The sequence below is a fragment of the Scyliorhinus torazame genome, chromosome 3 (assembly GCF_047496885.1).
Source record: "Scyliorhinus torazame isolate Kashiwa2021f chromosome 3, sScyTor2.1, whole genome shotgun sequence".
Taxonomy (NCBI): Eukaryota; Metazoa; Chordata; class Chondrichthyes; order Carcharhiniformes; family Scyliorhinidae; genus Scyliorhinus; species Scyliorhinus torazame.
Window position 1 is genome coordinate 131,487,700 of NC_092709.1, and position 12,394 is coordinate 131,500,093.

At 58.6% G+C, this 12,394-nt stretch overlaps 1 protein-coding gene across 2 annotated transcripts in view; it reads left to right on the forward strand.

The window, feature by feature from the left end:
- Positions 1–12,394, forward strand: part of fras1 (Fraser extracellular matrix complex subunit 1) — a 714,708-nt gene that overhangs the window by 265,091 nt on the left and 437,223 nt on the right. For both annotated transcript variants that reach the window (XM_072496214.1, XM_072496215.1), the window contains exons 7-8: positions 771–854; positions 12,171–12,272. In XM_072496214.1, coding sequence (XP_072352315.1) covers positions 771–854; positions 12,171–12,272 — 186 coding nt within the window. The remainder of the gene's footprint in view (positions 1–770; positions 855–12,170; positions 12,273–12,394) is intronic.

Consider the following 12,394-nt stretch of genomic DNA (forward strand, 5'->3'; position numbering starts at 1 on the left):
ACACCTCCACCCTATCCCCATAACCCAGTAACCCCATCCAACACTAAGGGCAATTTTGGACACTAAGGGCAATTTAGCATGGCCAATCCACCTAACCTGCACATCTTTGGACTGTGGGAGGAAACCGGAGCACCCGGAGGAAACCCACGCACACACGGGGAGGACGTGCAGACTCCGCACAGACAGTGACCCAAGCCGGGAATCGAACCTGGGACCCTGGAGCTGTGAAGCAATTGTGCTAATCACTATGCTACCGTGCTGCCCAAAGATAAGATTAGTAGGGAATAAAAATACCTCCAATGTTACTTCGAAATTATCCAATATAAAGCAGTTGGATTTTGATAAAAAATTCAACGCCCAGATTGAAATTAGTGAATGAAATGAATGAAATGAAATGAATGAATGAAAATTGCTTATTGTCACAAGTAGGCTTCAAATGAAGTTACTGTGAAAAGCCCCTAGTCGCCACATTCCGGTGCCTGTTCGGGTAGGCTGGTACGGGAATTGAACCTTGCTGCTGGCCTGCCTTGGTCTGCTTTCAAAGCCAGCGATTTAGCCCTGTGCTAAACCAGCCCCGACAGGAGCATTGGAGGAGATGAAACCAAAACTTTCCTTCAACCAATCAACCGGTCATGACCCCATTTCAAATCCTACTATGTCTGGCAATTCCTATTTTTATCGTTTGGAATTTAAATGTTAATACATTACAATCTCACCCATGAAGTGTCCAAGGCTTATCAGTTATTATTTTCCCTCTCTGTTAACTTTAGGATGAAGATGTTGTAATGCAGGTTGGAAACTGCTGTCCTGAATGTCTGCCAAAATCTTGCACATGGGCAGGGAAGAAGCACAAGGTAACCGTGAAACTCGTCTGCAAGTTTGGATTTGAAAAAAAAGTATTTTTATTGAAGTTTTTCCATTTTAACAACTAACCCGCGGGATGGTACAGCATAGCAAAAATGTCGCCACATACATAGTTACAGAGGAGGACATGAAAAACAGCAATACAGTTGGTCCGGTGCAATCATTAGACTCAACTTGGCATCTCTACATGCATTACCAGAGAACAAAGGAGAGAAGGATAAGATCATGAAAACATGGTAAAATGGTGCACACCGTCCCACGCAGCGATTGCTCGCAACGACCATGAGAATTCAGGATAAGATCTTCGTCCCATGTTCGGGCGTACACCAGAACACATATTCCTCAACTCCAGCAACATCAGAGACACCAAAAGCACACTGTAACATCCTGCTCTTGGACATCAGGGGCGAAATTCTCCGGAAACGGCGCGATGTCCGCCGACCGGCGCCCAAAACGGCGCAAATCAGTCGGGCATCGCACCGCCCCAAAGGTGCGGAATGCTCCGCATCTTTGGGGGCCGAGCCCCAACCTTAAGGGGCTAGGCCCGCGCCGGACGAATTCCCGCCCCGCCAGCTGGCGGAAAAGGCCTTTGGTGCCCCGCCAGCTGGCGTGGAAATGACATCTCCAGGCGGCGCATGCGCGGGAGCGTCAGCGGCCGCTGACGGCATTCCCGCGCATGCGCAGTGGAGAGAGTCTCTTCCGCCTCCGCCATGGTGGAGACCGTGGCGAAGGCGGAAGGGAAAGAGTGCCCCCACGGCACAGGCCTGCCCGTGGTTCAGTGGGCCCCGATCGCGGGCCAGGCCACCGTGGGGGCACCCCCCAGGACCCCAGAGCCCGCCCGCGCCGCCTTGTCCCGCCGGTAAGGTAGGTGGTTTAATCTACGCCGGCGGGCAAGCATTTTAGTGGCGGGACTTCGGCCCATCCGGGCCGTAGAATCGCGGGGGTGGGCCCGCCAACCGGTGTGGCGCGATTCCCGCCCCCGCCGAATATCCGGTGCCGGAGAATTTGGCAACCGGCGGGGGCGTGATTCATGCCAGCCCCCGCCGATTCTCCGACCCGGCGGGGGGTCGGAGAATCTCGCCCCTGATCTGCAGGAGACAATCACGGGTTCTTCAATTCCATATAACAGAAATAAAATGTACCTAGAAAATTCATGAGAACACCTGTTCCACACCACAAGGCACAACAACACCCAAGCATGGCACAGTACTCAACAATGATCATTCCGCATATTTATATAGAGTGGACCAGCAACTAGGTTCAGATTATAGTAAGTGCCTCCCAATGAACTAACCAAGGCAGGATAAAAAAGGAAAGCTACCAGGAGTAGAGTGTCTCAGGATAAAGAGGACCAGGACACAGCCATAAACCTATGATTCTCCAGTGCACGCCCCTCACTGTAAGACAAAGAAGAGAAAAGTCTGCTCATTCAAACCTCACTCAGCCTCTCATGACATACTTGGTGTGGGGGTTGTGTGTGGCGGAGGGGGGGGGGGGGGGGGGGGGGGGGGGGGGGGGGGGGGTGGGGGGGGGGAAGAGAGCGAGACAAAAACAGGATGCCAACTACAGTACAGACTCTGACCTAGTCCAGCCCAGCACACTCTTGAACATTGGAGTTAGTACTTCTAGGATACCCTGCAATGCCAAGGCTCACCACCCTATCAACACTCGAAAATTCACATCATCCTCACCCACTACTGAGGAGAAGAATCATTAAGACACCCAGCAATTGGGCAGGCAGGGAAAGGACCGGTTCTCCCACATCCTCATGGCACGATAAGCAAAATACCCTGTTATCCAGTAGACCAAATTGGGACCTGCCACAGCATGCTGCCCACCCAGAAAAAGAGAAGAAATTTCCCTTAGAGAAGAACGCCCAAAATAACCAAAGAACATACAACACAGACTGGCACTGTGTACGCCATTACAAAGAGGGTAGTAGGGGACAGAGCAGCATTTACTCAACCAAAATAAAACATTGGAACCCCATGGGATACCCAACTACAATGAGGCGGGCACTCCAGAAACCACTATTGAAGCCCACTTGGAGGAGGGCGACTAACTCCTCCATCAAGCCTACTGCAAACCGAAGAAGGGTTCCAACAACGCAGATCCACATCATACAGACTCTCAATCCAACAAATCAAGCAAGGGGTTTACTGACCACACACAAGTGCATGCTACCACATATTTCCCCTGACTCCAACAGCTCCAGAGATGCTAACTACAAAGAGGAATAAAAAGGAACCCAATCCTTTATAGGTTACATGATCTGGCTGGGCTTTTGTGGGAGAAAAGCACAGATTTTCAAGGCTCAAACTAACAAAAATGTAAAATAAAAACCTGTTACAATTGTCAACCCATGTGAAGACTTATCCAAGCCTTCCACCCACCACCTCGCCAACCATCCACCCACTACCTCGACATAATAAGAACTAGGAGCAGAAGTAGGCCATCTGGCCCCTCGAGCCTGCTCCACCATTCAATGAGATCATGGCTGATCTTTTGTGGACTCAGCTCCACTTTCCGGCCCGAACACCATAACCCTTAATCCCTTTATTCTTCAAAAAACGATCTATCTTAACATGGCGCCACTTGTCTTCTCTATAAACGATGTGAGGGGTGTCTAAGATGCATTCCCACTGTAAATGCAAGGATTACAGCTCATTAAAAAATAGGGCAACACTATGCACAAACCTCATGTCACATTACCGACTCAGTATGGTTTTTTAACCAAATTTTAAAAAACAGGATAATAGGCGACCCTCATCTCATGTAATGTCCCTTCTGGGGAGTATAGACAATAGCATGAAGTCAACAACATAATCACATGGAAATAAAGTCCAGGATTGTTGATGAACTGCAGGATAATAACACCATCAATGTCACTTGGGAAAGCCAAAGCCATGACAGGATCGTCCAGCAATGCCCAGGATCCTTCAGAAGTTCCATTGAGTGAAGCGTTTTCACCTCTGCCACGCTGTCACCCTGAAACACAGGCAGGGAGGAACCTGCTCACAGCAAGCATCAAGGACTGGTCAAAATAAGACTAGTGGTTGGGGCCTCCAGCTGACCCCAGGCCTTGAAGACCGGATGCAGTGTGTGCCATCAGACCTGAGGCACCCAGCCTTCAAATCAAGATTGTGAAAGCATGGCAGCCAACTCTCAAAATCAACCCCATTCCTTGTAAGCGTCCCGGATGCACAAACATTCCTTATCTGGTCCCTATTCCCCGAGTCAGTCAGCATTGACGGCATACCGTGCAGCAGGATTTCCAAGGATTGAAGGCAAGCCCTCACCAGGGTAATTGCTCGATCAAATACGAGGATTATCTTCTGCTTTTCCAATTTTTTCTCACTGATATTTTGTAGTTCATCAAAGTAAACACCAAAAACCTGCACCACTGAGCTAAGATCATTTTCCAACACATCATTTGCAATGGCAACCATCATCTTGATGCCAAAAGCACTGCCAAGGCGTAGGCCCACTCACCAGCAAAACCATCACTGGAAGCTGGGCCCGACCTCAACCATCTCCACCGCCTCAGCAAACAAGGTTTTTTTTTTGATTTAACTCGGCTCCTCATCGGCCTCCTCGCTAAAACCTAGACAGGGCCTTCGTTTGCACAACATATATCCCAAATGTAAGTAATTCTGCGATGTGCATTAGGATAAAATAAAGGATGAGAAAGCAAGTAGAGCCAAATGAAAATGCATCCGTTCCCGCGCCCACATCACATGAACCTCCCGAATTTTGATTTTTGAGAGTTAAAATCTGTTTTTCAGTTGCCAGCCAAGTTCCTGATCTGACAAAAGAAAAACACAATATAGAATGGCTGCTTTCGCTTTTAAACGTGTTTAAATTAGAATTTTAGATGCATATATTGCTAGCAATCCTTATCTGATGTGTGTAATGTATATCTGAAAACACCATTTGTGTTAAAGATGTGAAAGAGAGAAAGATTTTCATTTACATAGTGTTAAATAAATACATCCTTTCCAGCTTGCCACCTCTCCAGATTGTACAGCTCACTAATGCTCCAGCCCACCTCCACGCCCCACCTCCCAGCCGCTCGCTCCCTCTCCCCACTCTCCAGCTGTTCCCTCTCCCCACTCTCCAGCTGTTCCCTCTCCCCACTCTCCAGTTGCTCCCTCTCCCCACTCTCCAGTTGCTCCCTCTCCCCACTCTCCAGCCGCTCACTCCCTCTCCCCACTCTCCAGCCTCTCTCTCCCTCTCCCCACTCTCCAGCCTCTCGCTCCCTCTCCCCACTCTCCAGTTGCTCCCTCTCCCCACTCTCCAGCCGCTCACTCCCTCTCCCCACTCTCCAGCTCGCTCCCTCTCCCCACTCTCCAGCCTCTCTCTCCCTCTCCCCACTCTCCAGCCTCTCGCTCCCTCTCCCCACTCTCCAGTTGCTCCCTCTCCCCACTCTCCAGCCTCTCTCTCCCTCTCCCCACTCTCCAGCCTCTCTCTCCCTCTCCCCACTCTCTAGCCTCTCGCTCCCTCTCCCAACTCTCCAGTTGCTCCCTCTCCCCACTCTCCAGCCGCTCACTCCCTCTCCCCACTCTCCAGCTCGCTCCCTCTCCCCACTCTCCAGCCTCTCTCTCCCTCTCCCCACTCTCCAGCCTCTCGCTCCCTCTCCCCACTCCCCAGTTGCTCCCTCTCCCCACTCTCCAGCCTCTCTCTCCCTCTCCCCACTCTCCAGCCTCTCTCTCCCTCTCCCCACTCTCCAGCCTCTCTCTCCCTCTCCCCACTCGCCCGCTCGCTCCCTCTCCCCACTCTCCAGCCTCTCTCTCCCTCTCCCCACTCTCCAGCCGCTCGCTCCCTCTCCCCACTCTCCAGCCTCTCGCTCCCTCTCCCCACTCTCCAGCCTCGCTCCCTCTCCCCACTCTCCAGCCACTCTCCAGCCTCTCGCTCCCTCTCCCCACTCTCCAGCCACTCTCCAGCCTCTCGCTCCCTCTCCCCACTCTCCCGCTCGCTCCCTCTCCCCACTCTCCAGCCTCTCGCTCCCTCTCCCCACTCTCCAGCCTCTCTCTCCCTCTCCCCACTCTCCCGCTCGCTCCCTCTCCCCACTCTCCAGCCTCTCTCTCCCTCTCCCCACTCTCCCGCTCGCTCCCTCTCCCCACTCTCCAGCCTCTCTCTCCCTCTCCCCACTCTCCAGCCTCTCTCTCCCTCTCCTCACTCTCCAGCCTCTCGCTCCCTCTCCCCACTCTCCAGCCTCTCGCTCCCTCTCCCTCTCCTCACTCTCCAGCCTCTCGCTCCCTCTCCCCACTCTCCAGCCTCTCGCTCCCTCTCCACACTCTCCAGCCGCTCGCTCCCTCTCCCCACTCTCCCGCTCGCTCCCTCTCCCCACTCTCCAGCCTCTCTCTCCCACTCCCCACTCTCCCGCTCGCTCCCTCTCCCCACTCTCCAGCCTCTCGCTCCCTCTCCCCACTCTCCAGCCTCTCTCTCCCTCTCCCCACTCTCCCGCTCGCTCCCTCTCCCCACTTTCCAGCCTCTCGCTCCCTCTCCCCACTCTCCAGCCTCTCGCTCACGCTCCCCACTCTCCAGCCTCTCGCTCCCTCTCCCCACTCTCCAGCCTCTCGCTCCCTCTCCCCACTCTCCAGCCTCTCGCTCCCTCTCCCCACTCTCCAGCCTCTCGCTCCCTCTCCCCACTCTCCAGCCTCTCGCTCCCTCTCCCCACTCTCCAGCCTCTCGCTCCCACTCCCCACTCTCCCGCTCGCTCCCTCTCCCCACTCTCCAGCCTCTCGCTCCCTCTCCCCACTCTCCAGCCGCTCGCTCCCTCTCCCCACTCTCCAGCCTCTCGCTCCCTCTCCCCACCCTCCAGCCGCTCGCTCCCTCTCCCCACTCTCCAGCCTCTCACTCCCTCTCCTCACTCTCCAGCCGCTCGCTCCCTCTCCCCACTCTCCAGCCTCTCTCTCCCTCTCCCCACTCTCCCGCTCACTCCCTCTCCCCACTCTCCAGCCTCTCGCTCCCTCTCCCCACTCTCCAGCCTCTCGTTCCCTCTCCCCACTCTCCAGCCTCTCGCTCCCTCTCCCCACTCTCCAGCCTCTCGCTCCCTCTCCCCACTCTCCAGCCTCTCACTCCCTCTCCCCACTCTCCAGCCTCTCGCTCCCTCTCCCCACTCTCCAGCCTCTCGTTCCCTCTCCCCACTCTCCAGCCTCTCGCTCCCTCTCCCCACTCTCCCGCCTCTCGTTCCCTCTCCCCACTCTCCAGCCTCTCGCTCCCTCTCCCCACTCTCCAGCCTCTCTCTCCCTCTCCCCACTCTCCAGCCTCTCGCTCCCTCTCCCCACTCTCCAGCCTCTCGTTCCCTCTCCCCACTCTCCAGTCTTTCGCTCCCTCTCCCCACTCTCCCGCCTCTCGTTCCCTCTCCCCAGTCTCCAGCCTCTCGTTCCCTCTCCCCACTCTCCAGCCTCTCGCTCCCTCTCCCCACTCTCCAGCCTCTCGCTCCCTCTCCCCACTCTCCAGTTGCTCCCTCTCCCCACTCTCCAGCCTCTCGCTCCCTCTCCCCACTCTCCAGCCTCTCGCTCCCTCTCCCCACTCTCCAACCTCTCGCTCCCTCTCCCCACTCTCCCGCTCGCTCCCTCTCCCCACTCTCCAGCCTCTCACTCCCTCTCCTCACTCTCCAGCCGCTCGCTGCCTCTCCCCACTCTCCAGCCTCTCTCTCCCTCTCCCCACTCTCCCGCTCACTCCCTCTCCCCACTCTCCAGCCTCTCGCTCCCTCTCCCCACTCTCCAGCCTCTCGCTCCCTCTCCCCACTCTCCAGCCTCTCACTCCCTCTCCCCACTCTCCAGCCTCTCGCTCCCTCGCCCCACTCTCCAGCCTCTCGTTCCCTCTCCCCACTCTCCAGCCTCTCGCTCCCTCTCCCCACTCTCCCGCCTCTCGTTCCCTCTCCCCACTCTCCAGCCTCTCGCTCCCTCTCCCCACTCTCCAGCCTCTCTCTCCCTCTCCCCACTCTCCAGCCTCTCGCTCCCTCTCCCCACTCTCCAGCCTCTCGTTCCCTCTCCCCACTCTCCAGTCTTTCACTCCCTCTCCCCACTCTCCCGCCTCTCGTTCCCTCTCCCCAGTCTCCAGCCTCTCGTTCCCTCTCCCCACTCTCCAGCCTCTCGCTCCCTCTCCCCACTCTCCAGCCTCTCGCTCCCTCTCCCCACTCTCCAACCTCTCGCTCCCTCTCCCCACTCTCCCGCTCGCTCCCTCTCCCCACTCTCCAGCCTCTCGCTCCCTCTCCCCACTCTCCAGCCTCTCTCTCCCTCTCCCCACTCTCCAGCCTCTCTCTCCCTCTCCCCACTCTCCAGCCTCTCGCTCCCTCTCTCCGCTCTCCAGCCTCTCTCTTCCTCTCCCCACTCTCCAGCCGCTCTCTCCCTCTCCCCACTCTCCAGCTCGCTCCCTCTCCCCACTCTCCAGCCTCTCTCTCCCTCTCCCCACTCTCCAGCCTCTCGCTCCCTCTCACCACTCTCCAGCCTCTCGCTCCCTCTCCCCACTCTCCAGCCTCTCGCTCCCTCTCCCCACTCTCCAGCCTCTCGCTCCCTCTCCCCACTCTCCAGCCTCTCGCTCCCTCTCCCCACTCTCCCGCTCGCTCCCTCTCCCCACTCTCCAGCCTCTCGCTCCCTCTCCCCACTCTCCCGCTCGCTCCCTCTCCCCACTCTCCAGCCTCTCGCTCCCTCTCCCCACCCTCCAGCCGCTCGCTCCCTCTCCCCACTCTCCAGCCTCTCACTCCCTCTCCTCACTCTCCAGCCGCTCGCTCCCTCTCCCCACTCTCCAGCCTCTCTCTCCCTCTCCCCACTCTCCCGCTCACTCCCTCTCCCCACTCTCCAGCCTCTCGCTCCCTCTCCCCACTCTCCAGCCTCTCGCTCCCTCTCCCCACTCTCCAGCCTCTCGCTCCCTCTCCCCACTCTCCAGCCTCTCGCTCCCTCTCCCCACTCTCCAGCCTCTCGTTCCCTCTCCCCACTCTCCCGCCTCTCGTTCCCTCTCCCCACTCTCCAGCCTCTCGCTCCCTCTCCCCACTCTCCAGCCTCTCTCTCCCTCTCCCCACTCTCCAGCCTCTCGCTCCCTCTCCCCACTCTCCAGCCTCTCGTTCCCTCTCCCCACTCTCCAGTCTTTCGCTCCCTCTCCCCACTCTCCCGCCTCTCGTTCCCTCTCCCCAGTCTCCAGCCTCTCGTTCCCTCTCCCCACTCTCCAGCCTCTCGCTCCCTCTCCCCACTCTCCAGCCTCTCGCTCCCTCTCCCCACTCTCCAGTTGCTCCCTCTCCCCACTCTCCAGCCTCTCGCTCCCTCTCCCCACTCTCCAGCCTCTCGCTCCCTCTCCCCACTCTCCAACCTCTCGCTCCCTCTCCCCACTCTCCCGCTCGCTCCCTCTCCCCACTCTCCAGCCTCTCACTCCCTCTCCTCACTCTCCAGCCGCTCGCTGCCTCTCCCCACTCTCCAGCCTCTCTCTCCCTCTCCCCACTCTCCCGCTCACTCCCTCTCCCCACTCTCCAGCCTCTCGCTCCCTCTCCCCACTCTCCAGCCTCTCGCTCCCTCTCCCCACTCTCCAGCCTCTCACTCCCTCTCCCCACTCTCCAGCCTCTCGCTCCCTCGCCCCACTCTCCAGCCTCTCGTTCCCTCTCCCCACTCTCCAGCCTCTCGCTCCCTCTCCCCACTCTCCCGCCTCTCGTTCCCTCTCCCCACTCTCCAGCCTCTCGCTCCCTCTCCCCACTCTCCAGCCTCTCTCTCCCTCTCCCCACTCTCCAGCCTCTCGCTCCCTCTCCCCACTCTCCAGCCTCTCGTTCCCTCTCCCCACTCTCCAGTCTTTCACTCCCTCTCCCCACTCTCCCGCCTCTCGTTCCCTCTCCCCAGTCTCCAGCCTCTCGTTCCCTCTCCCCACTCTCCAGCCTCTCGCTCCCTCTCCCCACTCTCCAGCCTCTCGCTCCCTCTCCCCACTCTCCAACCTCTCGCTCCCTCTCCCCACTCTCCCGCTCGCTCCCTCTCCCCACTCTCCAGCCTCTCGCTCCCTCTCCCCACTCTCCAGCCTCTCTCTCCCTCTCCCCACTCTCCAGCCTCTCTCTCCCTCTCCCCACTCTCCAGCCTCTCGCTCCCTCTCTCCGCTCTCCAGCCTCTCTCTTCCTCTCCCCACTCTCCAGCCGCTCTCTCCCTCTCCCCACTCTCCAGCTCGCTCCCTCTCCCCACTCTCCAGCCTCTCTCTCCCTCTCCCCACTCTCCAGCCTCTCGCTCCCTCTCACCACTCTCCAGCCTCTCGCTCCCTCTCCCCACTCTCCAGCCTCTCGCTCCCTCTCCCCACTCTCCAGCCTCTCGCTCCCTCTCCCCACTCTCCAGCCTCTCGCTCCCTCTCCCCACTCTCCCGCTCGCTCCCTCTCCCCACTCTCCAGCCTCTCGCTCCCTCTCCCCACTCTCCCGCTCGCTCCCTCTCCCCACTCTCCAGCCTCTCGCTCCCTCTCCCCACCCTCCAGCCGCTCGCTCCCTCTCCCCACTCTCCAGCCTCTCACTCCCTCTCCTCACTCTCCAGCCGCTCGCTCCCTCTCCCCACTCTCCAGCCTCTCTCTCCCTCTCCCCACTCTCCCGCTCACTCCCTCTCCCCACTCTCCAGCCTCTCGCTCCCTCTCCCACTCTCCAGCCTCTCGCTCCCTCTCCCCACTCTCCAGCCTCTCACTCCCTCTCCCCACTCTCCAGCCTCTCGCTCCCTCTCCCCACTCTCCAGCCTCTCGTTCCCTCTCCCCACTCTCCCGCCTCTCGTTCCCTCTCCCCACTCTCCAGCCTCTCGCTCCCTCTCCCCACTCTCCAGCCTCTCTCTCCCTCTCCCCACTCTCCAGCCTCTCGCTCCCTCTCCCCACTCTCCAGCCTCTCGTTCCCTCTCCCCACTCTCCAGTCTTTCGCTCCCTCTCCCCACTCTCCCGCCTCTCGTTCCCTCTCCCCAGTCTCCAGCCTCTCGTTCCCTCTCCCCACTCTCCAGCCTCTCGCTCCCTCTCCCCACTCTCCAGCCTCTCGCTCCCTCTCCCCACTCTCCAACCTCTCGCTCCCTCTCCCCACTCTCCCGCTCGCTCCCTCTCCCCACTCTCCAGCCTCTCGCTCCCTCTCCCCACTCTCCAGCCTCTCTCTCCCTCTCCCCACTCTCCAGCCTCTCTCTCCCTCTCCCCACTCTCCAGCCTCTCGCTCCCTCTCTCCGCTCTCCAGCCTCTCTCTCCCTCTCCCCACTCTCCAGCCGCTCTCTCCCTCTCCCGACTCTCCAGCTCGCTCCCTCTCCCCACTCTCCAGCCTCTCGCTGCCTCTCCCCACTCTCCAGCCTCTCTCTCCCTCTCCTCACTCTCCCGCTCGCTGCCTCTCCCCACTCTCCAGCCTCTCGCTCCCTCTCCCCACTCTCCAGCCTCTCGCTCCCTCTCCCCACTCTCCAGCCTCTCGCTGCCTCTCCCCACTCTCCCGCTCTCTCCCTCTCCCCACTCTCCAGCCTCTCACTCCCTCTCCCCACTCTCCAGCCTCTCGCTCCCTCTCCTCACTCTCCAGCCTCTCGCTCCCTCTCCCCACTCTCCCGCTCACTGCCTCTCCCCACTCTCCAGCCACTCTCTCCCGTTCCCCACTCTCCAGCCTCTCGCTCCCTCTCCCCACTCTCCCGCTCACTGCCTCTCCCCACTCTCCAGCCACTCTCCAGCTCACTCCCTCTCCTCATTCTCCAGCCTGTCGCTCCCTCTCCTCTCTCTCCAGCCTCTTGCTCCCTCTCCCCACTCTCCCGCTCACTGCCTCTCCCCACTCTCCAGCCACTCTCTCCCTCTCCCCACTCTCCAGCCTCTCGCTCCCTCTCCCCACTCTCCCGCTCACTGCCTCTCCCCACTCTCCAGCCACTCTCCAGCTCGCTCCCTCTCCTCATTCTCCAGCCTCTCGCTCCCTCTCCCCACTCTCCAGCCTCTCGCTGCCTCTCCCCACTCTCCAGCCACTCTACTGCTCACCGTCTCTCCCCACTCTCCAGCCACTCTCCAGCTCGCTCCCTCTCCTCACTCTCCAGCCTCTCACTCCCTCTCCCCACTCTCCCGCTCACTCCCTCTCCCCACTCTCCAGCCGCTCTCCAGCTCACCCTGCATCTTCCTTACCACTTCCTTCCTCGATCCTCCTATTTGCAGCTTCCCTCTGGCGTTTCCTCTTGCTCACTGTTTCTCTCCCCACATCTCCACTGTGTGCAAAGTTATTGTCACACTGTTCGCATGGCCACCCGAACTTTCATCTTCAGATATTTTCAAAAATATATTGATAAATTGATTCACCATCAGGGTTTAATTTAGGGCTCCAATGTTTATTAAAATAAGTATCTGGCCTTTGTTTCCTCAGCATGGTGATCAGTGGAAGAAGGATGAGTGCACCAGCTGTATTTGTGACCGTGGTGAAATTAGGTGTCATACCCAGACATGCCGATCATTGACTTGTGAAAAGGTAATTACAAATCACCTGGATGGAGCCAAGCACATGTTCATCTATGGCATATCACACAGAGGATTTTCCTGTCCTGCACCTGGGTACTACAGAGAAAGGAAGTTTAGAGAGCTTGCTCATTG